Source organism: Bos grunniens, chromosome 19, assembly GCF_055505025.1.
Source record: "Bos grunniens cultivar Pamir isolate PY7600 chromosome 19, Bosgru_T2T1.0, whole genome shotgun sequence".
Taxonomy (NCBI): Eukaryota; Metazoa; Chordata; class Mammalia; order Artiodactyla; family Bovidae; genus Bos; species Bos grunniens.
Genome location: NC_141183.1, coordinates 35,216,679 through 35,243,090, shown reverse-complemented (window position 1 = coordinate 35,243,090; position 26,412 = coordinate 35,216,679). Strand labels below are relative to the sequence as shown.

At 44.6% G+C, this 26,412-nt stretch overlaps 1 protein-coding gene and 1 non-coding gene across 14 annotated transcripts in view; both read right to left on the bottom strand.

Annotated features, from left to right (window-relative positions):
* The window catches only part of MYH10 (myosin heavy chain 10), a 121,575-nt gene extending 95,468 nt beyond the window's left edge, over positions 1 to 26,107 (bottom strand). For 5 of the 13 annotated variants that reach the window (XM_086358957.1, XM_086358964.1, XM_086358961.1 and 2 more), the window contains exons 1-3: positions 25,435 to 25,502; positions 18,408 to 18,783; positions 4,537 to 4,693 (exon numbers count right to left, since the gene is read on the bottom strand). In XM_086358957.1, coding sequence (XP_086215083.1) covers positions 4,537 to 4,693; positions 18,408 to 18,752 — 502 coding nt within the window. In that variant the 5' untranslated portion in view covers positions 18,753 to 18,783; positions 25,435 to 25,502. Of the gene's footprint in view, positions 1 to 4,536; positions 4,694 to 18,407; positions 18,784 to 24,238; positions 24,710 to 24,734; positions 24,891 to 25,434; positions 25,503 to 25,701 lie in introns of those variants that run through there. The other 8 variants (XM_086358959.1, XM_086358963.1, XM_086358968.1 and 5 more) reach the window with 5 other exon arrangements.
* Positions 14,954 to 15,093, bottom strand: LOC147352057 (small nucleolar RNA SNORA79). Its single transcript, XR_015148500.1, has one exon. It is a non-coding gene; the product is annotated as a small nucleolar RNA SNORA79 (small nucleolar RNA).
* Positions 26,108 to 26,412: the final 305 nt, after the last annotated feature.

Genomic DNA, 26,412 nt, shown 5'->3' with positions numbered 1-26,412 from the left:
GGAGCAGGAAATGGCAACTCACTCCAGTATTTGCCTGGGAAATCCCATCAACAGAAGAGCCTGGCGGGCTACAGTCCATGGGGTTGCAGAGTTGGACAGAACTTACTGACTAAACAACAGTGACAATTACTGCTATACCATGTGTTTCATTGTTTAACTATCTTTATGCATTATTTTTTAATAAAAAGTAAGCATTCAAAGTCCTTTGGCAGCTTCTGATCTTGATGTTATCCAGACTATTCTGCATTGTCTAATGGTTTAAAACCATTTAGATAACACAGGAATTATTTAGTCCTCGAGATTGGAGAGACTTCATTGTTGAAATTATTTGGGCCTCATGTCTTTGGGACATAAAGGTAAATGTCTCACAACCTTTACCATTTCTCCCACTGGCATTGTTCAGAGTTTTCCACCTTATTTCAAGGCATTTTTGTCTCTGTTTATAGTGTTATAAAACCTTTATCCTTTCTGGTGATTCTCTCTTCTTAGTCACACTTGCCAAACACTTGTCTGTTTTATGGTCTTTTCATGGAACCAGTTCAAGTTTTACTTAATTTTATGTTTTTCTTCTTATTTAGGTTCATTTCATGCTGTACTATTTTGTTTACATTGAGGTATAACTGATACATAACATTATATTAGTTTCAGGTGTACAACACAATGATTCAATATTTGTATATACTGTGAAATGATCACCACAGTTACATCTTAACATCCAGGCTGTATTTTTAAAGGACTTTTTTTTTTATGTGTGTGAAATGAAACACAGAAAACCTCATGAGACAAAAAGCTCAGTAAATTATCATAAAGTTGCTTTTTATCTACCTTGTGAGTAAAAGGTCTGTGTATAAATTTGTGTTTACTAATAAAATATTTATAACTATGAATTATTTCTTAAAGCGGTTTTTGCCATAAGCCATCAGTTTTTTACACACGATATTTTGTTGTGATTAATGTCTAAAGAATCTGTAATAGCAGTTTTGATTTCTACTTTTACCAAAAAGCCATATGGATGAACAGTTAGCCGCAGAAACAGTAAGAAGTCATTAAGCAGCACTTGCACCAAACAGGTGGGAATCTGTAAACACCTTGCCTTACTGCACTGTGGTTGGAGAATGTGGCCAGATCTGAGATTTTTAATGGTGACTTAGCATCAAAATTACAAGTTGAGGTTGTAAACCTTCTTTCTGGTTGACGGGCAGTAGTCCTGTACGTAGTTTTCAATTCAAGCTTGCTAAATTGTGTTGATCACATTCTTTATGTTCTTTTCCCGCCTCCTGCTCCTGCTAAGTCGTTTCAGTTGTGTCCGACTCCGTGCAACCCCAGAGACGGCAGGCCACCAGGCTCCCCCGTCCCTGGGATTCTCCAGGCAAGAACACTGGAGTGGGTTGCCATTTCCTTCTCCAATGCGTGAAAGTGAAAAGTGAAAGGGAAGTCGCTCAGTCGTGTCCGACTCTTCGTGACCCCATGGATTACAGCCTACCTGGCTCCTCCGTCCATGGGATTTTCCAGGCAAGAGTACTGGAGTGGGGTGCCACAGCCTTCTCCCTTTTCCTCCCTACTTATCTCAAATTCTAAGAGAAGCACATTAAAGCTCCCCGTCTACTTATGGGTCACATTTCCTTTGTATTTCCAACAGTGACCCAATGTCAATGATGCAAATGTAAGTATTGCCTGACTCTCCTAGAGGATTCCATCACAGTGTTTCTCACTTAAATCTCCAATCTCTGCTCCCTCCTCATTCTTAGCTGAGACCCTGCTTCATGTTTCCCTGAGAGCACAGGAGCAAGCGTTTTCACAAGTTCCTACCCAACGACTGGCAGATGCTTCCAAGAAATCTGGCTGTGAAGGGAAGGAGAGGAGGGAAGAGAGAACTTTCTAAAGTAACGAAGAAAACTTCAGCACGTTTAACGCTAACATTAAGAGCCCGTACAAAGGCAAGCAGAAGACAATGGACACTGTGAGCTTCCTGAGATGGATCCTGGGAGAGATGTGACAGGCGTCAGAGATGAAGGAGGTGGGAAGACTGGCCTCGGACAGGAGCGGGTTCAAGAGAGGATGGTTTGTAAATGTGGCTCAGGAGACTGGGGCACTTCCACTTGGGTAGTTTCTAACTTCTCCATGGAACAGGGGAAGCAGCCATCAGCTGGGGAGGAAAGCAGGGACCCACGAAGCTGCAGGGGGCAGAGGCCTGAGGCAGACATTAGGGAGAATGAGATTATAACCTTAATAGACAATCAAGGAAGGATTAACAAGGGTGTTCTGTGTAGAATCTGGGCTTGTGGTCACACAATTACAGGAGTACTGATTCAATTGTATGACGAGAACTCCAGAGGCGTCAGCAACCCAAGTAAGAGCATTAAAAAAAGACAAACAACTTGATTGATCTGGGGTGAGAATTCTGCCAACCAAGTATAACTTCCCTGGTGGTCCAGTGGCTAAGACTCCGTGCTCCCAGTGCAGGGCACCTGGGTTCCCTGGTCGAGGAACTGGACCCACATGCCACAACCGAAAGATCCCATGTGCCCCAACCAAGACCTCGTGCAGCCAAATAAGTAAATTTTTTTTTTTTAAAGTATAACAAAAGAGCAAAGGGACAGGGTGTAGGATACTGACAAAGATGGCTGAAATGATACTATGAAATCCAAACTAAGTGAGGAAGAAAGTTAAGGCAGCACTGATAATACACAGGGGAAAGGCAGAGCAACACATGGGCCCTGAGAGCCAAACAGTCAAAGAACACGGGCAGGAGACTTGCTGACTGAGCTGCCAAGACGGAAGGATTTTGCAAGAGAATTTCTGAAATACTATTTGAAAAATAAGATCATTTCAGAAGGCGTCAAAGTCTAGGGTGTCAGCAGCATAAGTGAGAAGAGAAGAAGATTAAGGATCTGCGAGACCAAGGGGTTGGCTGTTAACGAGAAACTAGGAAGTAACACAGGGTTATGTCAGGCCTTGAGGCAGAGAAAAATGACATGTCGGGGGCCAGACCAACCAAATAATGAGGCGAGGAGGAGGGAGGAGGGGGCCCCAGAAGAAAGATGCTACAGTGATGAGGGCAGGCAGAGGAGGAGCAGCATTTTCAAGGGGTGAAGAGTAGTTAATGAACAGTCCAGCAGACGCCCTGGGAGTAAAGACAGTGACCTCGCCTCCCGGTGCATAGGGTCTGAGTGCAGGAGCCATCGCAGGGCAAAGCCAGGTTTCAGTTAAAGCCCGGAGGAAAAGAAAACATTCGATGCAGACACTGAATGGGTAGGGAGGTTTGCACATCACAGAGTGGGAGTAAGGCTAAATGAAAAGAGAGCTTTATGGAAACAAAGATGTGGCTGGGAAACTGAAGACTAAGATGTGGATTTCATTCTAAGCCTCCAGGGAGAGAGGAGAATCTCAGTTCTTGGACATTCACAGTGGCTCCTGCAACTACTGTTACAGCAGAACTTGCCTTTAGGTGTGTCTAGGTCAACAGGTCGGTAGCCATGAGGGCTGCTGCTGAATGGAGGCTTGCTGGGGTGGACGGCCATGAGGGGGCGTCAGGGTCCAAGGAGGAAGAATGACACCCCAGGGAGCCCGGGGTGTCAGTAGTCTTTGGGCCCCGCGCATGGTTATGTACCAGGCACAGCCCTCAGAATTGCTGGGTTCAGGACTGCAAGCGAGAAGTCTGAGCCCATTGACTCCATAGGGATCACGTGACTGTGCCCCGTCCACACCATGCTACCTGAGACCCAGCACGGGTCTCCTTTCAGGATCCCTGCCTGGCGCTTTGTGAACCCTCTGTCTCAAGACTCGAGACTTTCTTCAGCTCTGGTCAACTTTTTCAAAACTATCACTTCTTTCTTGGCTCTTGAGAGCCACGGAGTTTTGATTATATTGGCCTGCGGTAGAGTTCAAAAATATATGAAAACTAGATGCTTTTAAACATAAAAACTAACATGATGTATTTATGAAGCAACATGCATACTTACCGGCTGCCTATAGAAAACAGCTGTGTCACCCAGTCTAACCTTAAGAATTCACAATTTTTCTACAATAAACATATATTACTTTTCCTTTAATCTTTAAAAGAAAAAAAAAAAAAAAAAAAAAACTTAAAGCCCTCTGTAGAGAAGACAGAAACAGGGCTTCCTTGGTGGCTCAGTGGTAAAGAATCCACCTGCCAATGCAGGAGATCTGGGTTCTATCCCTGGTCTGGGAAGATCCCATGTGCCGAGCAACTAAGCCTGCGTACCACAACTACTAAGCCTGTACTCTAGAGCTCAGGAACTGTAACCACTGAGCCCGAGTGCTACTGGAGCCCGCACACCTAGAGCCTATGTTCTGCAACAAGAGGAGCCACTGCTAAAAGAAGCCACACACCGCAACGTAGAGTAGGCCCCACCTGCCACAAGCCTGTGCAGCGATGAAGACCCAGCACAGACCAAAAATAATTTTTTAAAAAAGGTAAAAAAAAAGACAAGGCTGAGACATTAAACAACAAAAACCCAGGTTACATTTAAGAAATTCTGAGTATTCGGCACTGTAAACGTCATTTCCAGTTACCTTGAAGCATGCATCTGTAAGCAGATTCTGATATAGCGTAGATGTGTGGAGGCATCTCATGACGCTTCTTCCCTCTGTACATTTCAATAATATTCTCAGAGTAAATTGGAAGGTTCTTGTAAGGATTTATGACTACACAGAAGAGTCCAGAATAGGTCTAGAACAGATAAAAATAAGATACAGTGTTAAAAACTACTGCATGTTATCAGGTGGGGTCCAATCAGGAGACAAACCACACAGTAATGTGAACAGGGGATCTTTATCATTTGCATAATTAATCTATCCCTGAAATTAAATCTAGCCCGTAATGGGCAATTCCAAACCACAAGCGGTTCTCCCACAGATGCGATTGCTAAATGGTACTTCCTTAGATTCAATTCCCTCATCTGTCAAATAGAAACAATAATAAATGCTTCATGGCTTTACAGGGTCATTATTCAAACAGCATGTCATTTGCTTTTTCAAATTCATTCTCTTGAAAGTGTACGAGGTAGGAAAAGTCCATCACGGTGGTTTCAGGTTCCACTCTGCAATTCATCTTGAAGGAAATACTCATGGTCAAATTTGGGTATAATATCAATTATATTTTTTGGAAAATATAGATTTTTTTCATAACAGTAATTTATGTCAACTTGTTACAGGTTTATTTTTAAATGAGGTAATAAACATTTAAAATATTTAATTTCTAAACACAGTAAATATCATTAAAAATAATCCACATAAACAGCTCTTTGGAGGCCCTCAATAATTTTTAAGTCACAAGTCTAAGAAGATAAAAACCCTCCTCATCAGTAAGGTAATCATTACTCAGAATTAATAGTAGGAGCATTTTTGCCTTTTTTTTTTTTTTTTTTAATTCACACAGACATGATTTCTGAGAACTGACTTTGGGAATAATGGAAAAACAAGAGTGCTTAGGACTGCTGCCAGACTCTCTGGTCCTGGCGGGCCGAACGCACCTCAGCTGCACTGGAAACCAGACCCTTTACTTTGGGTGATTCTAAGTCTAAAGGTGAGAGGACCCTAGAAAAGGCTGAAGACTGATGATGCTCGTTCCCCTCATGGAGCATGGAGGGGCCTCTAACCATCGGCTGCTTAGAAAGGCTGAAACCCTTGACAGTGGCCACCAGGGGGCACTGTCGAGACCATGCTGCTCTGAATGCAGCAGTTAATGATGCTGAAAGGAAAGGCTGCCGGAAAAAAAAAAAAGTTGAAGTGATCAGAATCAACTCTCTAGCTGTTCTTTATCTTTGCTTCCCTCCCAACAGAAGATGGAATGCACTTCCTACCTAGATTAGTGCTTGGGACTAAAACAAAGGCAAGCAAGGGCCCCCTGCCTGAGCTCACCGATTTGGCCTGACCTCTAAACTGACCAGATGGACACCCTCCCTGTTTGCCCGAGGCCACAGTAATTACCTGCCCCTCCCTAGCTGACCCCTGGGTCTGCAGCCGCTGGCTTTCTCACATCCAGCATCACACTCTGAGATGCGGGGCTGGCTCTCAGTCTTGCACCCAGCACCCTGACACCTTCCACCAACCTTCTACCAACGGGTCTCTAGTCTGACTAGCCCAGCCTCTCTCTGCCACCCACAGGACAAAAAGGAAACAAGAGATGATTAAAAACAGATTTTATTAATGGTAAAAAAACTAAGAGGCAATCTTAACATTAAAATTTTTTTGAGTTTCATTTACACACAGTAAATTTGACAAATCATAACTATATCTCAATGAACTGTAATATATAAACATCTACTTTTTTATTCAAAAATGAGATGATATCTCTATCATGAAGTTACACTGCACTTTCATTTGTAAGAGGCAAATAATTGCAGACTAGCCCAAAATGAGAACAAGAACTCAAACGAAGTTAAAATGTGCAAATTCAGTCTAACACCCCATAGCATGTACAGTATGCTAACAGACCCTAACAACGACATTTGTAATCAGAAATCATTCCAGCATGTGTGTCCACCATGTGGTGGAGGCTTTTCTGAGAACTAGGATTACAGATGAGTAAGTCTCACAAGTATGATTAAGTCATCAAAAAACAAGATGGAATAATCATCAGTATTCTGTGCTTGCCAAAGAGGAGCAGTGACAGAGGTTTAAGTGAAGATACTAAACTGAGGTGCTTAAAGAGCTAAACTTCTATCTCAAAATTAGCTCAAATGCTGGGCTCCTGCATTAACTGATCACTGCACCTTGGTCTTCCCCAAGTCACATGGAAGAAGAGCGGTGGGGATGTTAAAACCATCTCTCTGGAGGCCTTAAGTTCAAAGTAGGCTTCATTACTGTTTGAATACACAGGCAAGATGTTAAGCACCTTTAAGAAGGATACACTCTAGGTATGAACACAATAAAGATACATTAAATAAGATGCAATATAAGGTATTAAAAAGAGAATGATACAAAAAGAAAAAGATGCACAGGTCTTTGCAGTAGAGAAAACTCTGGAGCATAACAAACAACGAGCCTATGGCCACCTTGTCAGAAACAGTAAAACCAGGTGCAACGTCCAGGCCCAGAGGGTTGCTGATGTTCTTTCTAAAGACAAATAGGTCAAAACGAAGGATAAAGGAATTCCTATTAAAACAGTAAGAAGGTACAGCCTGGGAGGGTACATCCAGGACAGAGTGAAGGGCAGTGTAGCTGACAATGGTCTGTTCTGTGGAAGGTGAGAGGAAGAGCCTAGACAGGCAAATGGCAGCACTGAGATTCTGTCCTCTCCAGGTGATTAGGTATCCGGGGCTCAGGGAGAAGTGTGATGGAAGGGAGGAGGCATTCCTCACACAGTATAAACCTGGCAGCCACATGGAAGAGAGCCTGAAGAGGCAAGAGGTGGGAAGCAGAAGGTGGAGGTGTCTCCAGGCACAGTAACAGGCCTGCAGGAGAGAAAAGCAAGGCAAAAACGGAGCAGCGGACACTTCCCTGGTGGTCCAGTGATTAAGACTCAGTACTCCCAGTGCAGGGGGCACAGGTTTGATCCCTGGTCGAGGAACTAAGATCCCACACGATGCATGGCATGGTCAAAAACAAATTAATTAATTTTTTTAAAAAAGAGCAGAATTGAGTCATGAAGAAAGTAGACTAAAAACTCAATAGCACTCAGAACTCTGACTAGAGAAATCCATTCAAGGCGTGTGTTAAAGTTGACTCCAAGGTCACCAAGCTTCAGAGAATGGAAAAGTTATGGGTGGATAGGAAAAATCATTTGACTTGTGGGGAAAGATAATGAATCCCTCTTCAACATATTAAGACTGTGGCTTCTTAAAAGGACAGAATGCCTACTGAATAGTCAGAAACACTGAAATCCTAAAGTCATGAGAACATTTTGAAAAACTGCAAAGTCTTAAAGAAGCTTGTACAGGTTTTACGACAGCAAGTAACAGTTATTAAGGTGAAGGGGGTGGCAGAAGATGAGATGGTTAGATAGCAGCACTGACTCAATGGACACGAATCTGAGCAAACTCCAGGAGATGGTAAAGGACAAGGAAGCCTGGTATGCTGCAGTCCTTGGGGTCGCAGAGAATCAGACAGGACTTACTGACTGAACAACAAACCAAAAAGAGACATACAAAAACACTAGCACACAAAAGAGACTCATTAATTTTTCAGCACCCTATGCTGCTGAGTTGGTGACAAACAGAAGTCTGGCGTGCTGCAGTCCATGAGGTCGCAAAGAGATGGACAAGTCTGAGCGGCTGAACTGAACTGATGCTGCTTTCATGCTTCCAAGCTTCTCTGTATGCTTATCACTCTGCTTAGAACACCCATCTTCTATCCAGTATTGGAAAATGTTACTCATCCTTTAGGGCTGGGCCTCAGTTTAAGAAAGCAGGGATACACATATACATTATTACTTTGAAGCTTTGAAGGATTAGAGAACCAGAAAACTAAGGCCGGTAGAGATGCCAGTGCAATGGAGCAGATATGACAGTCTCCTGTTAGAGACAGGGCACTGAACTGGGGGCATCACACAAACCTCCACCCCAACCACAGCCCTCGGAAGAAATCACACATCCACCCGAGAGGAAAAGAAGAAAGAACAATTCACTCACACCATCTGCAAACACCACACCTGGATGAAATTCACATGTGGCTTAGGGGAAAAGAACCTGCCTGCCAATGTGGAGACTCGGGTTCGATCCCTGGGTCAGGAAGATCCCCTGGAGAAGGAAATGGCAACCCACTCCAGCACTCTTGCCTGGGAAATCCCATGGACGGTGGATCCTGGAGGGCTACAGCCCATGGGGTCAGAAAACTTACCAACTTATGACACAACACAATTTAAAGAACAACAACAACCCTACATAATGAGGGAAAGTTCATCATCCAGAATATTCACAGAGAGAAATGACCTCTGGACATTCTCTATAAAATAAGCTGAAAGAAAACCTGAAGAAATAGATTTATGGCTACAACAGAATGGAGTATGATGTAGACTCTTAAAGACACAACAAAGGTAGATAATAAAAGAAAAAGGAGGTACAGAGATAAAAATAATTTGACAAATATGAAAGTTAAATTGAATAAATTAAAGATAAAAATGAAGAGCACAGAAAGGATAACTAAAATATTCATCATTATCACTCCTTAGGGGGGAAAATGACCAAAATTCTGTAAAAAGAACAACAATAAAAAATAAACTTGAAGAAAACTGTGTGTGTGCGGGAGCTGCTGCTGCTGCTGCTGCTGCTGCTAAGTCGCTTCAGGCGTGTCCAACTCTGTGCGACCCCATAGACGGCAGCCCACCAGGCTTCCCTGTCCCTGGGATTCTCAAGGCAAGAACACTGGAGTGGGGTGCCATTTCCTTCTCCAATGCAGGAAAGTGAAAAGTGAAAGTGAAGTCGCTCAGTCGTGTCTCACTCCTAGTGACCGCATGGACTGCAGCTTACCAGGCTCCTCTGTCCATGGGATTTTCCAGGCAAGAGTACTGGAGTGGGGTGCCATTGCCTTCTCCGTGTGCAGGAGAGGGGCAGGTAATACACAGTGAGTTAATAAATAATGTATCAAGCCAATAAACATAGAAGGAATGACATTAAATTATCACCATTTGGCTTCCTAATGAAATGATGGATCAGGACAGTGCCCATCACAGGTGCTAAAACCCTTCAGGAAGGGCAGACATTCCTAAAACAGGAATCAGGCCGACAAAGCCCAAACTGACTCACTGACCCATCTCAGCATCGTGAAGTGAGACAGCCGGCATCCTGTGCCTCTGGAATCCGAATGTGATCAAGCCTCTGCATTCAGTTTACAGGAGGCACCATGGGAATGCAATCAACAGAATCCAGACTATGGGAAACTCTACAGCACAACAGACCTTGTTTCTTTACAAAAAAAAAAAAAAAAGCCACCCAGGAGGATGGTAAACATCCCAGGCTTTCAGCTGGGACCCTAACTGGTGTACCCTGAGAGGTTAGAGAGTACCAGAAATAGACCAGCCCAAAGCCGGGTAGGGAGGGAGGTAAACCCCTGAGTGACCTACACGCACACTCGTTCCCCTTGATCTAACTGCCTGCCCAGAGCGTGAGGTCACCCAGAGCCTCAGATTACCTCCACAACCTCTCATATACAGTAACTGGCACAGAGGTGACGGTTGTAACTAAAATCCAGAATAATATGTGGGTCTCCTATGAGTCTGGAGAAGGCAATGGCACCCCACTCCAGTACTCTTGCCTGGAAAATCTCATGGACAGAGGAACCTGGTAGGCTGCAGTCCATGGGGTCGCTAAGAGTTGGACGTGACTGAGCGAATTCACTTTCACGCATTGGAGAAGGAAATGGCAGCCCACTCCAGTGTTCTTGCTTGGAGAATCCCAGGGAAGGCAGAGCCTGGTGGGCTGCCGTCTATGGGGTTGCACAGAGTCGGACATGACTAAAGCGACTTAGCAGCAGCAGCAGCTCCTATGAGTCTACTTTTAATGCCCTTGTATCTTGTATCCTAGACAGTCATAGGCTCAAGTAATAAAAAGACATGATTGAAATTACTAAAATTGATAAGCCTCTGGTGAGACTCATTTTAAAAAGGGTAGAACAGATGCTCAGTACTGGGAATGCAAGAGAACATCACAGCAAATCCTACAGGAGAAAAGAGGGTTATTAGGAACACATCAGGCGAATTAATTTGAAAATTTAGATGAAATACACAAATTCCTAGAAAAACTCAATTATCAAAACTGTTACCCAAAGTTTTTAATCTGAAAAATTCAAGAACTATGAAAGAAAAACTTCCCCACAAAGGAAACTATATCATTATTTTTAAATGAAATAACATCAATACTATCCACATTCTTCGAGAGAAAATACAAAGATAAAATAGTCCCAGATTCATTTTAAAAAGCCAGCATAATTTTGACAGCAAAACATGACAAGGACATTATAAGAAAGGGAAATTTTCAGTCAATCGCCTTTATGAATATAGATACAAAAATTCTACACAAAATATTAGCAAACAAAATCTAGGAATCCAGTAATATATACAAAGAATACTGGTCCTTGCCAGGTTAGTCTACCACTAAAAAATACAGTATACGATTCACCACAATAACTAAATAACCAGAAAAATCACACTATCGTCTGATCAGAAGCTGAAAAATGTTTGATAAATTAACACCCAGTCAGTATTTAAAATGGCATAGAAAATGGCAATCCACTCCAGGATTCTTGCCTGGAAAATTCCATGGACAGAGGAGCCCAGCGGACTACGGTCCATAGGGTTACAAAGAGTTGGACAGGAATCGGTATGTAAACAGTATTTAAAAAAACTCATCCATGCAGAATAAAAACTAGCAATAGAAGGAAACTTCCCTGAATCTGATAAAAGAATATTCAAAACAAATCATTCTTAGTAGTGAAATGTTGAAAAGTTTCTGATACAAAGATGCCTTCAATAACCACTACTATCCAGCAAACATTTACTGAACTTCTTAGACAATGCAATAAAGCAACGTACAAGAATTAGAAAGGAAAAAATAACACTGTCATCTGCAGACAACATGAGTGTATTCAATATCCGTAAGACTCAACAAAACTATTACAAAAAAAACAAAACAAAACAAAACAAAACTATTACAATCAGTAAGTAAACTGAGTAAGGTTGGTGAATATAAAGTCAATATATAAAAGTTAACTGTAAAAACATGGCAACTGTATTCCTACCTCATGGTAACAATTTAAAAACATGGAAAACACCACTTAAATGCATAAAAGATTAAATACCTAAAAATAAATCCAATAAAGGATGTACAAAACCTAAAACATATTGCGAAAGATTAAGAACTAATAAAACAAGAACTAGAGGAACAGATACTGTAGAGATCTCATTTCTCCTCTAAGCTGATCTACCGAATCAGCAAAAATCCAATTAAAATTCCAATCAGGTTTTGTGTGTATGAAAAACTGACAAGAGGGTTCTAAAATTATACTGAAATGCAGAGGCCCTAACAACCAAAACAATCTCAAAGAACAAAAGTGAGGGTTTACCATACTGGATACCAAGACATACTGTGTATGTGCAAAGTCGCTTCAGTCGTGTCTGACTCTGCAACCCTATGCACTGTAGCCTGCCAGGCTCCTCTGTCCATGGGATTCTACAGGCAAGAGTATCAGAGTGGGCTGCCATGCCCTCCTCCAGGGGATCTTCCCCACCTAGGGATCGAACACACATCTCTTACGTCTCCTGCCTTGGCTGGTGGGTTTTTTACCACTAGCACCATCTGCAAAGCACATAAGACATAGTATAAAGCTGTAAGAATCAAGATAATGTGACATCAGCCCAAGGATGGGCATAACAGACCCATGAAACAGAACAGGAAGTCAAGCACACATTTGTGAGCACCTGATTTATGATAAAGGTGACACTTGAGCGCAGTGGAGAGAGGGCTGTGTTTCAATAAATGGCACTGGACTAATTGAATAGACATCTGGGGGGAAAAAATTAACCTTGCCCATACCTTGTACCATACACTAAATGCACTTCCCCAAATAGAACTGAGACTGACTCTAAGAAACATATCATCAAATTCCCTTTCCTCTGAGTCAGGCAGCAGGAGACTGAGGGTGGGGAGAGAATGAGGCCAGGATGTTTACCCCCCAGGCCAGGGCGTCAGGTTCCCTCTGAAAGTGGCCACACTTTCCACCAGGAAGCCCTCTCCACAAAGCATCCTCTCCTGATCAAGGTACCAGCTCTTTGTTTCTTGTGGGTCCAGGGCTCTCAGCCATCACTAGTGGCAGGATACTGCAACATTTCTGCATCTGTTTTCTCAACTCTATTCACGTGTTTGTAAATCCTCCCCTTATTAAATGTGCCGAATACCTATTTAGAGGGCCGTGTGTTTACTGATGAAATCTATCTCAGGTATTATCTAGAAAGGCTCAAGATATGAGTTAAGGATATGCATGTCCTGTGTCACCCAGAAATTCCACTCCTGGTTATATACCTTACAGAAAGCCATGCTTATACGCACCAGGACATGACCAAAGCTGTTCACTGAAGCAATGTTTGCAATAGCCCCAAACTTGGGGGGAGACAGGGGGAATATTCAAAATCAGTTGAGAGGATAAATAAATTGGGACAAAAATCTTACACTGGAACATTACATTCCACAAAAATGAACAAAGTACTTTTATAGTTCAGGGCACTTGACTACTCTTAGAAACTGTTAAAGATCCCCCAAATCTTCTGTGTTATGTATTTTTATATAAATATACAAATATCAATAAACTGGGTTTTCAAATGTGTATTTATTCATTTAAAAATAAAAATAATATTTTTAGGAAAAATAACCTTTTGTTTTCTAAAACAAAAGCAAGAAGAGTGGCACTGGTTTTTATTCGCAAATCTTTTGTTGTCTGGCTTAATAGAAAACACTCAATTTTCTTAATAGAAAACATTCAACATTCTGTTTCAGCGTTCAATCTATTTGTGATGTTGTTTTGACTGAAATACATGAAGTATCTTACACTGATACTTAATTTGAAAAGGGAGGAGTAGTTTAGCAGTCTTTTCATGAAGTTATAGATATTTCTCTTTGATACTACACCAAAACTCGACAAGCGAGAATTTCTCAAAATGAGATGCAATGTAACATCTGACACCCTGTCAGTGAACTTTCCATATTCTGTCACATCAAAGTCACTGGCTGAACACTTGTATGCTGAACGAATCTTTTACCCAGGCATGAGTTTGTAACATCATGTAAACATCATTTGGAAAACTTTGGCTCAATGAATTATACAAGTCTTCTAAATGATAACATCTCACACTATATGACATTATAAAAAAAAAACATTCATTAATATTGCCATCTACCTCATCAGAAAGGTTTTATGTATTGACAAGGTATTAAGTTCAGTGGCAGATGCAACTTTTAATTTTCATGTGGAAAATCAAATTTTATCATTATTGACAAATATATTCAATTGTTTTCTTTGAAGTGTCAGGCTCACTCCGTTCATTTTCTTTTCACCCCACCATGCACAGTGTGTGGGACCTTAGCTTCCCAACCAGGGTTGGAACCCACATCCCCTGAACTTGAGGTGCAGTCTTAACCACTGGACCACCTAGGAAGTCCCTGTTCATTTTCAAGAAAATGGCTGGCCAAGTACCCTGGTGTCAATTAACCATAGCTTATCTACCAGTCATTCTATCAAATAAAAATGGTATTCTATTACAAAAAAAAAAATGGCAAGTTTAGCTTGCAACTCATATAGCTCTACTTTCATGCTTTTCTTCAAAGCAACCATTCTAGTTCAATACGCAGAAGTGTTTTATGCATACTTATCATTTAATCACAAAGAATATTAAAAGACACGTTCCCAAGAGCTGAGATTTCATAAAACCCATCATTTCTCCTGCTTTATCAAGGACGCTCTTGAACAAAACTAGATCAGCACAACCACCAGGACAGTAGGGGTTACTGCCTCACCCGTGATAAGGAGTTAGCAGTTTTCCTCACCACGGCTTTCGCACCATCAGTATCAGTGTCAACAGTGAAGGGGCAAATCAAGTCATGAAAACAGTTTTGGTCTCAAGGATGTCATGAAAGGGTCCTGAAGAAGCCCCTAGGAGTCTATGAAGCACCTTTGAGAACTACTGAGTTACATTAACACAAAGTAACATGAGTGAATCTAAAAAATATAATGCTGAGCAAAAGGAAAAAAAAAACAGACACAAAAAGGAATATATTAAGACATTCATTCATATAAAAACTCATCAACACGCAAAACTATATTTTTAAGGAATATGTACGTAAGTTTGATCAAATACACTGCGAGTTTTTAAGATACTTCTCAGTAACACATAGACAAAGAAAAAAAATTAGTAAAGTTTACACAGTTAAAAAGCTTAGTCTAATGGCCACATATAGAACTCCACACCCAACAGTAACAGAATACACATTCTTTTTTTTTTCCCAATTGTTTGAGTCTGCAAAAATCAAAGGCAGTGACAGACAGCTAACCATGGTGCCCTGAATGAAAACAAGTCAGTTTAGATATATGATGGACTAAAATCCCACTACTTAAGGCTGCACGCAGTGAGCAGAACAGCCATCAAAAGAGAATATACGTTCTTTACAAACATACAGAACACTCATAAATGTAAGTGACAGTGTGCGACAAGCAGCAAGTCTCAACAAAAGCAAGGAATGATAAATACTATGTGGACTATATTCTTTAACTAAAATGAAATTAACTTAAAAATCAGTAACAAAGATAACTTAAAAACCAACGTTTAGGTACACTTTTAAGTACACTTTTAAACGGTTTACAGGTTGAAGAAGAAAGAAGTTAGAAAATATTTAGAACTGAACAATAAAAATACTACACATCAAAATCTGTGAAGGGCATGTGTCCACAGGGTTGCAAAAGAGTTGGACATGACCTGGCGACTGAACAACAACAACAAACAAAGCTAAAAAGTCAGTAGAGATGACATTTGCAGTTTTTAAATGACTTTATTACGAAAGAAAATGAAAATTAATGACCAGAGAGCTGGATGTTGGGGAGATTAAATCTAAAGATATAAGGAAGTAACATAACCAAACCTGTTAGTAACCTAAGTAACTTACATTGTATCTTATCTATAGAAATATATCCCAGAGGTCCCAGCCAAGCTATTATAGTGTCTGTATCATGGTACCTCAACTGATCAATTTCAACTGCCTGGTACATTTCAAAGCCCAACACACCTTTCATTCAATGCTTAGCAATCATGGCCACCCACAGCCCCATTCCTTAGCAGGTTTCTTTAGAGTCAAGTGCTCCGACCTGAATCTTCCGTAGGAACCTTTTCTCCACCCCACTAACTGAAGGTATGATCCTCCCAAACCCTCACCTCTCTTGAGACCCTAGAACTTCTTAAAAAACTCAAGATTCTCCTTTTCTAAAGACCATGCGGCCACACTTTGAGAAGAAATTCAAGATAATTTACTCGTGTTGACCCTGAATTAAGCTGGAAATAAGTCAAACTCAATAAAAGATACTTGCAAAGTCTTAGAGTTGTCATGAGGAATAGCTACAATAAACTGAACTGCCTTTCCCTTCATCCTTCGCTTTTACCCACAGCCTCCTACCCCTCTATTTCTGTCCTCTGTCCTAAGTGCAGTCGCCCACAGGGGCCAGTGGGAATCAAGGTGAAGACAGACTCCTGTTCTCAGGACAGTGCTCCACACATTTTTGGCTGTGTCCCTGCTTTTCCAGCCCTTCACGATTCACTGCACAGGGGATCATCCAAAATGGATCCCTCTCTGATCTCAACATTATGATCTGCCCACAATCCCTGCATGTCGCAGTTTTCTCACTCCCTCTCTCCAGGCAAAAATATACTCTGCTGCTCAGTCTCCACTGGATTCCCAACGCTGCTCTCCAACTGTTTTCTTATCCTTTGCTTCCTTCCTTTTCCAAGGCATCCCCATTCTCCTCAAGCCACCTACCCAACCCTGGTGCCTCTTACTCTCTTACTTTGCATCCTAACTCACAGAGAAAAAATAAAAGAGACCATCAGGATTGATTCAAACCACTCTGGCAAAAGTCATGAATGAACTACTCCTTTTCAGATGCTCCCATGGCAAACTCCTTCCTACCAGCCAGATTCCAGCTCAAATGCTACCTTCTCAGAATCCTTCCCATACTCACGGGGGAAAGCCATCCCCACAGTCCTGTTTCATTTCCTAATAAGGAAGTATCACGAAGGCAGGGATTGGCCTGGCCTGTTCCCTGCACTCTCTCCAGCACCTGGAACATAGTTGTTATTCAGTCACTACGCAGTGTCTGACTCTTTAGGACTCCATGAACTGCAGCACGCCAGGCTTCCCTGTCCTTTACTATCTCCCGGAGTTTGCTCAAACTCATGTCCATTGAGTCATCCAACCATCTCATCCTGTGCCACCCCCATCTCCTCCTGCTCTCAATCTTTCCCAGTATCAGGGTCTTTTCCAATGAGTCAGCTCTTCACGTCAGGTAACCAAAGTATTGGGCCTTCAGCATCAGTCCTTCCAATGAATATCCGGGGTAGAACATAGTAGGTGCTCAGTACATCCACTAAATAAACTAATTCTATGGGAAAATGACCTCTGAGTTGCTGAAGTTCTGACTTACGTCTGAACATTAGTAGTACAAATGCTGCCTCTGCCTAAAATTCAAGTGGTTTCCCAAATTCAGACCATTATAATGTCAAACCTTTCTCTCAACGTCTCTTCTTTCTAAATCTACCTTCTATCTGCCATGCCTTCTTTATTCTTTTACATTTATTTTATTGAAGTATAGTTGATTTAAAATGTGTTAATTTCTACTATACAACAGTGATTCATGTATACATATACATATATGTAAAAGAATTTGAAAACGTGTACCTACACACTCTTTTTCATATTCTTTTCCATATGGTTTATCAAAGGATACTGAATACAGTTCCCTGGGCTATTCAGTAGGAACTTGCTGTTCTTCCATTCTCTATATGATAGCTTGCATCTACCTATCTCAAACTCCCAAACCATCCCTCCTCCACCTCTCCCCCACGGCAAACACAAGTCTGTTCTCTAGGTCTGCGAGTCTGTTTCTGTTTCGTGGATAAGTTTGTCTCATGTTTTAGACTCCACGTATGAGTGATGTCGCATGGTGGTTGTCTTTCTCCATCCGACTTACTTCATTTATGATCATCTCTAGGTCCACCCGTGATGCTGCTAATTAACTACCCTGCCTTCTTTAAACCAACGCCACCACCTGTGTCTACCATCCCTTCAAACATATTTTGGCTTTCTAGATTCTTGCAGCATCTGGCTTGCATATTTCTTCTCAACCTTACCCCTTATTATTTTCGGGAACTTCTATATGCTCAGCAACATTGTCAGTGACTGTGACATGTGTCAACTACTAACCACAGGACAGCCCCAGCTTCAATCTGACCCTGAACTGTTTCCTCTTAAAAACCTCAGCATTCAGCTTTCCCACTTCCCTGTGCCCAATGCCCTTGGTCTCGCTCTTCACTGAAACCTCTAAGCTCGCAGCCCCGCTTCTTTACACCCCTGGGTGTATACTAGAAACCCACTGTATTATCCTACTGTGAATGCAACTCTCATTACCATGTTAAGCTCCCTGATCTTTCTGCCACATGCTCTCCTCCATCTTATTAGGCTCCAGAGCACCCCTGCACAAAAGTCTCAAATCCGTTTTAGTGTATTTAATCCAGACTGGATTATTTAAAATTAAGATTTAAAGCAAAGTAAGACTTGGGGCAATCTTCCCATCTTTAGTACAAATAGTCATGTTAAACAGAGACAGAGAGTATTCCACATTGATTAGGGCAGTGTGTACGATTTTCATGAATTCCCAGGCACCAACTCACATGATTATTTAGAGGGCATACTTACATAGATAAGTCCTGAATAGTAACGATCCTTCAGATTATGTAGAACAGAAGCTTCATTCAAGCATGTCAATTCTGCCATATCCTCCACCTTGGAAAACTTAGGTGGGTTCATCTTCTGAATATCATCTTTGTTGACCATTGCTTTCTTTCCATTCTCTGCCAACTCCACCAGAACTTCATCTCCCCGTTCTTCTTTGATACTAGCTGCCTCAAAACCATGGCGTTCTGACGGGATCCACACTAGCTTTTTGGCCGTCCAATCAGCCTGAGTGGCAGGGTTGTAGATGACTGCCCTGTCCACAAAGAGATACCTCTCTGGATCTTCGAGTCCAGTTCTCTGTGCCATTGTAAACAGGAAGCTCCAAGAGCGATCGCCTCTACGAGAAGAGGAAGAAAACAAAGTCAGATATTTAGAAATAAGCTATGGTTTACAACTCTTCTAAGAAACTTAAAAACAAAAGCTCTGGTAAACAAAATGCATGAACTTGGAGTGAAGAAGCTGGTGTAGCCCCCTCCAGGGCCACAATAACTGGGTTTCCAAGATAAACTTCAGGAGTGACCATAAATGATGACTGGTTCTCTGAGGACCACTCAAGATGTACCCTCAGTCACTGAGGGCTGAAAAACAAGTTGCAGTTGGACTCTGTTTTTCTCTTCATCTCCTATTTCACCCTCACCACAAATTAAACAAGGAGAAGAAGGGAAAGGAAAACTAAGAAAACGAAAACAGAAATTCAGGATAAAAGACCCCGGGAGTGGTGCTAGAATGACTGCAACCACCTGGATGTCACTACAGAAATGCATGGTGACTACCAGTGGAGCAAACCTCAGGTCTAGAACGCTCCTCCCATCCTGTATGTGTGCACAGTCACTCAGTCACGTCCACTCTATATGACCCCATGGATTGGAGCCTGCCAGGCTCCTCTGTCCATGGAATTTTCCAGGCAAGAATACTGGAGTGGGTTGCCATTTCCTCCTCCAGGGCATCTTCCCAACCCAGGGATCAAACCTATGTCTCTTTGTTTCCTGCGTTGGCTGGCAAATTCTTTACCACTGTGCCACCTGGGAAGATGCCCTTCAGACAACAGACTCAACACTCTTACGATTCCCCTAAGCCAGCCCCCTGCAGCTTCTCCATGGCCCACGTGATCTCAGTGTGATCCCATGAGGCCACAGAGGGTGAGTGCATGAGTTGGTGTCACACCCAGCCTTTCAAGTATGTGATGGTGGCGGTCCAGGTCTCCACTCCCAAGGCCTGCAGCTGCTCCCCTCCAGCTCCTCTTCTGCATTCCGTCCTGCACCAAGACTCACTCCCCAACTCTGGTCTCTCGCCTCGAAACAGACTCCATGTGTTTACACCCCTTTAGAGGGGCCGGAAGCAAACAGAATATTCCAGACGTAGTGTGACTGGTGCAGAAGAAAAAGAAACTGTTTACAGCCTCAGCCCTGGCAGGGAGAGCAAAGCATGTTTCTGGGACTTCTACAATGACTGTATCTAAGACCTCAGTGGTTTATTGAGTGCTCACTGCTGGCTCACATGGAGCTGTCAGCCAAAACCCGACGCATAGTCCTTGAAGCTACTTCTCCTCTCACGCTTGTGGGACTGACTTTGCAGATCAAGTGACAGGATTTTACATTCGTCACTCACCTTTCTGACGTGACTCATCATTCCTGCCTGACAAGTGTCTGGAATCCAACACCATCATTAAACACTTCCCTTATGACTTGGAGTAGTAAGTCATTTTCCAGCCAAATTCCAGGTTATCACAAACCTCACTCAGGTCAATGCAAGAAGGCAAGGAAGCAGCTGCTCTTGCTCCTCCATCCAACTCTCCCAACTTCTCTCTCTCCCCCAAATGAGGGGGATTCTTGGTAAGCTCTTGCCTGCCTGCCTACCTACCTACGCACCTCTTAGATGGAAGGCTGCAAGGGAAATAAAAATCACCCCAGGTTGTGAAGAGGTTTTTTTTGTTGTTTTGGCCATGCCATATGACATTTGAGACCATAGTTCCCCAGCCAGGGATCAAACATGGGCCCCCTGCGGTGGCAGCGTGGAGTCCTAACCACTGGACCACCAGGGAAGTCCCATCAAGAGGTTCTTAACCTTCAGTGCACAGACAAAGTTCAGGCTTCATGAAGACACTGAAATGGGTCTAAATACACTGTATAATTTTTTGTAGACCTGTGCTTTTCTGAAGAGAACACGCATAACTTTCTTCAGATTCTTAAAGAGATCTAGCTATTTTTATCCTAAAAGATTAAACACTGATAGAGGAAACAAAATACTAGCCCTTCAGACCCAGTAAGAATGTACTAGAATCAAATAGCTAAGATTCTTCAGAAACTAGTTGTTACAATGTAAAGGATTACAAACACTCATAGCCTGGAGCAGGGTTCTCAAACTTTGGCTCTTACATCAGCAACACCTGCAGGGTTTATTAGAAGACAGACTGCCAGGCCTTATTCTCAGTAGGTCTGGGGTGGAGACCGTTGGTCATTTGCATTTCTAACAAATTCCCAGATGCTGCTGCTAATGCTGGTCCTGGGAGCACACTTTGAGAACCATCACTCCACAGTTCTCTGGTTGCCATGGTGAACCACTGCTACCACCAGGTATGTTGGGAAGGCAAAAAAGGTCGAAAACCAGTGTTTCAGACTAATTCATTAACTGAATTAGAGGATATGCTTACCAGTTTTAGGAGTATACAATCGGGTAAAACAAAAATCACAAAACACGTAACATTAAGACTTCTACCAACAGATTTACTAATATGCTTTCTAACTAAAAGGCATCCACGTGGGAGAAGGCAATAGAAAAAATATTCATGCATATATGTACATTCTGAAGCATGGTTTCAAAAACACATCACCTCTCCAGACTGCACTAATAAGATTAATAACAAGTCTTCTGTCTTCCCAACCTATACATTACCCACTGCTAGGAAGAAGATGGCTCTGAAGTGGGAATCACCCTGGATAAATGTGGATAGACTATAGGACACATTCTGCCTTAGGAAGAAAAGTCTCTTAGAGAAAATGTCCAACTAGAACAAAAATAGGATAACAAGTTACTCTTATTATCCATATTAGGTATAAACTGTATACCCAATACAATACTTCAGAAAAATGCATGCATTTCTTTCCTTTTACAATGGGCATGTAAATTATCTGCTGAGATTTAGCAAGTGACTATAAATTAGAATAACTTAACAGGTCATTTCTAGGGCAGGTCTTTTTTTTTTAAGTAACTGATGGACTTACAAAATTATTTGATCAAATCAATACATTTTAAATTTATTAGTATGTACTACTGCTAGGTGGGGAAACACCTGTAATTTAACATAAGAAGAAAAGGAATCACAAAAGTGTGATTATAATATGTTCCCAATTTTGTGGGGAAAAATTACATATAAACGTCTTTTTTTGTTTCAAAGGAAACAAATAGTCACTGGGTCTTCACTGGGTAGTGGGATTACAAACTTCTTTTACCTTTTACTTTTCCAGAGTTTTCTATAACTAACAAAACACTGCCAGGATGGTTTTGTCCTTGCTATATGGTGAGCTGACTCCCTGGTCCACAGGAGGGCATTTATATACCTACTGATCAACATTACATGAACGGTCCTGACCCTCAGAGTAAGCTTCGGCTTCTCCTCCACCACCAAAACCCGACCATTCCTTTAAATCCTGACCCAAATGCCATCCTTTCACAAGTTCTTTTCAGGTCAACCTGGCAATTTAATCCTTCTCCTCCTCCTAACATTTTGTGCTGCTCTTCTGGCACCCTTCTCTGTCTCTGTACCAGAGGACTCAGCAGGCAGTAGGTGGTCAAATCCTTGTTTAGATGGTAGAGTCCCTGAGGCCAGGGAAAAGGTTTTGTTCATTTTAACTGTTCACTTGAGGTTACCAAACATATTGTATTTTTATCATTCCATTGCACATCTGGCAACTTGTCTTGATAGTGCTGGTATTTAATAGGGAAACCACTTGCAAATGCTTTGCCTTGTAGGAAGGGTAACATTAGAATTTTGAAAACAGCAAATACTGTTGTTATATACCACTAATGATGGCCAGGCGCTATTCTTAAGTGGTTTAAGTGTATATATATCAACTCTTAATCCTCACAACAGGCTCACCAGGCAGGTGCTTTTAATATCTCCATTTTACAGGTGAGGAACCCAAGGTTCAGAGAAAGCCAAAAACTGGCCCAAAGTCACAGAGCTAACAAAGAACAGAGCTGGGAGGAAACCCAGAGTTCAGCTCCAGAACACGTGCTACAAGGATGGAAGGTGAGGAGGGGAAAATTTTGACATGTAGTATACACTACCTACTGCCTGTCGATCAATGATCAATTATGGTTTCAAGAGTACATGCTCAGGGAATTCCCTGGCAGTCCAATGGTCGGGACTCTGCACTTCCACTGCTGGGGGCCCAGGTTTGATCCTTGGTTGGGGAACTAAGATCCCACAAGCCACATGGTGTGGCCAAAAAAAAGAAAAATGAGGACAGGCTCAGCCAATGAACACACTAGCACAATCTGGTAAAAGCTTTACATTTCATAAAAAAGGAATAAATAGGAAACTCTTTGTAACAGACAGAATCTGAAAGTTCTTGGTGTCCTCTGAAGTAACTGCCTAATTATACTTAAATCATTTATCAGCTGCCCCCCACCCCAGAGTCGAAGCCCCATCACCTTCACTGATTTTTCGACACACACACACCCCTGGGGGTCCATCCCCAAGGCCGTCTTTTACTCCCAAAGAAACACCACCCACTAAGCTTCTCAACTGCCTCCCAGCGCCTATGGTAGGTAGAGGCACAGGGAAAGTTTTATGACTATCTTGCATACCAAAATCCAAACACGCTGGATAAACGATCCATGATAGCACATCTCTCTGAGACAGATAAACTGAAACAGAATCGTCTACAATTTGTGTAAAGCTACCACTGAGGTCATTCATCTTGAGTGAAAGTCTGTTCACTCATCAAAATCATGTTGAACCAAAAATGAGCAGAAATGCAAATCAAGTGCAAAGGACACTACTGCTCTTCATGGCCCAAGCCACCTCTGTGAATATCTTTACACTGTGTTAAACGTTTCTGAAGCGGGGAGACTGACACCAGGAATTTTTATTCTTCCTACATGACAAGAAGGTACAGAAACCGCTGAAGACTACAGTCTTTCACCATACAACGTGCCCTTGAAAATTTCCTCTGTCTCACCTTCCATCCAGCCTGTCTTCCTTGAAATGATTTCCCTAAGGGGCCCAAGTAAAAAGGCAAGCTCTCGGGTCACATCTCTTTGCTGCAAAAGCTGGTGCTATATCGCCCAATTACACCATATGCTTTCTCCAGATAAGGACGGGGAGGAACTGAATTTAAGATGCAGAAGTAAGGAGATGCATAAAATGGCCACTTTTCCAGGATCCGTGACAGACAGGGCATACTTAAACATCAAAAGCATGGGACTAAAAGGATAATTAATGACGGCCGATGGATGAAGGAAATGAAACAATAAATAGATTAAAGTTTTCCAGAGTGAGATACTATCAAGAATAATGAAGCCTGACTCAAAGAATCCTCAGTTTCAATGTTAAAAAACAAAAATCTCGGCAAAACTAAAGTATTAAAATTGGCATTATATTATTCAGCGAAAACAGCCGTCTTTGTTTCTTTTGCACTAGGGATCTACCCGCCTGCTTTCCCCTACCCACCCCACCCCACCCCACCCCACCCCCTTTCATCAACCGCAGTGATCTTGAAGGGAGCTGCAGAGGCCCTAAGGAACGGAGATAACGGTCATAGGCAGAGGCCACGTTAGCCAAAACTCACCAGCCGAGCTCAGACCCGCCAGGTCGCCAGCCTCCTTCCCAAGGCCCGGGTTCCTAGGCAGGCCGGGCTGGGGGCCTGGCCGGTCCCCGGGCCGCATCCGCCCACCGCAGGCCCACAAAGCCCGCGCGGACGCCGGGACTCGGCGCCTTCAACTTCCCTCCGACCTCGTTCCAGGCCGATTTTATGGGCTCAAGGTTGGACCCCCCCCCCCACTGCAGAAGGCCAAGAAGAGACTCCGCGGCGAGCCATGCCCAGATCCCTTACACAATAAAGGGATCCCGAAGCAAGGGCTGACCCTCCCCCCCAGCCGCCCTGCTGCAGCGCGCCCCCGCCACATTTCCCGCCTCGCCCCCCCAAGCCGCCCGGGCCTGGCCGGACGTCCACCCCCGGCCCCCGCAAACCCCACAGAGCCTGGTCTGACGCCGCCCCTCCCGCCCTGCTCCCCCGGGACCAGCGGAGCCCGACCCTCCCCAAGCCCGCGGCCGGCTGATCAGACCTTCACCCGCCGCGCGCTGCCCCGGCCGTGCGCAGCCCTGCCCTGGCGTCCCTCCTCCACCCAGCAGGTCCAGGCGCGCCGCCCGCCTTCCGACCCCTCGGCGAACTCCGCACCGCACTCCGGGTGCCGCAGCCGGCCTAAGCCACCCAGCAGCCCACCCAAGGGCCCTTCCCGTCCAGCTCTCCCCCCACCCCCAATCGGGATTGCGCTTTCCAGCCCGCCCCAAGACTCCCTCCCCTCCTGAGAAACAGGCAAAGACTCGTGGGATCCCCAGGGACCCCCACTAGCGCACGAGGTTCCCCCAACCACGCGCCGCACGGATCCCGAACGCCGAGGACCAGGTCCGCACATGCCCACGCGGAGATCTCCATCCCCAGTCCCCCAGGGGCAGTCCTCCCGCACCTCCAGGCCCTCATCCCCGCAAGAGTCTCTCACTCTCAAGGACCTCATTCCCCACCCCGCCAGGGGTCTCTCCACCCACTGGGGTCCCGTTCCCCGCCACCACCCCGCAATGTCCTTCCTCGCAGGAATCTACGGCCCCCGCAGCACAAACCCTCCGCCCAGAGTCCCTTCTCTCTTCCCCAGCTCCCGCTTCGGTTCCGTCCTCGCCCTCCAGAGCCGCGGAGGATCCCTCCCCCCACCACAAACCGTCCCCGGTCTCCGGTCGCCGGTTTCGGACCGGGGCAACCGCACCTCTCACCTTCAGCCGAAGATGGTGGCGCCGGCGCACGTCCCCAGCCGCGACCACAGAACCGGCGCCTCAGTCCCAAACCCACCGCTGCCTCCGCCGGGCTCCTTTAGCACTGCTACTCCGGGCTGCCCCACCCACTCCCACCCTCATTGGGCCAGCTCCACGCCCGTCACCACGGCCCCCAGACCCACTGGTCCGTTTGCGCGCCCATCTCCAAGGGAAGACGTTAGCAACCCGAACGAAGCTACCTTCCCGAGGTCCGTTCCCTCCACCCACCTGAAACGATGCTCATTGGCTTCCGCTCCCAGCCCAGGCGGCCGAGGCCCCCATATTACAGGCTAAGCCGCACGTCCATCAGAGATTCCGGGAGGTGCGGCCGGGGCAGTCGTGGGTGATTGGCTGGCTAGGGCAGAGATGGACAGCTGAGACTGGCAGGGCGTCCCGCGATCCCGCGGGGCAGTGGGTGCGGACCCCGCAGCGGCTTTGGCTGTGCGGACGGCGGGGCAGGTGTGCCGCGGCCAGAGCCCCGAGCTCCGCCTGGACGCTCCCCGCCCTGGCGTCGGGCCGCCGCGGCAGCCCAGTACGGAGCCTCGCCGCCCCCTCTGCCTGTCGCAGCTGGCGGGTCCCACAGTGGGACCGGCTTCCACCGCTGAGTCGCGAGCTCCCGGCGCTGCCTGCAGGGGCGGGGCCGGAGCGCGGTCCAGAGGCCTGACGTCACCCCCGGGGCTGCGGGGAGTGGGGGCCACGGCTCTGCGGCTCACCTGCAGTGGGGGAGGGGAGCCAGGGCTCGGGCTGCGGTTCTGCCCATGCGCACCAGCTGGGGGAGTGGGGCTAGGGGAAGACAGACCTCGCCTGCCGTCGGCGGTCGGCATTCAGGCCCCTGTCGCGACCTCGGGCCCAGGCTGACCCTGCCTAGGTCCGCTGAGCGCCGGCTGCCGGGTTTGCGAGGGGAGAGGCCTCCCTACCCAGATGCCTGGCTGGGCTGAG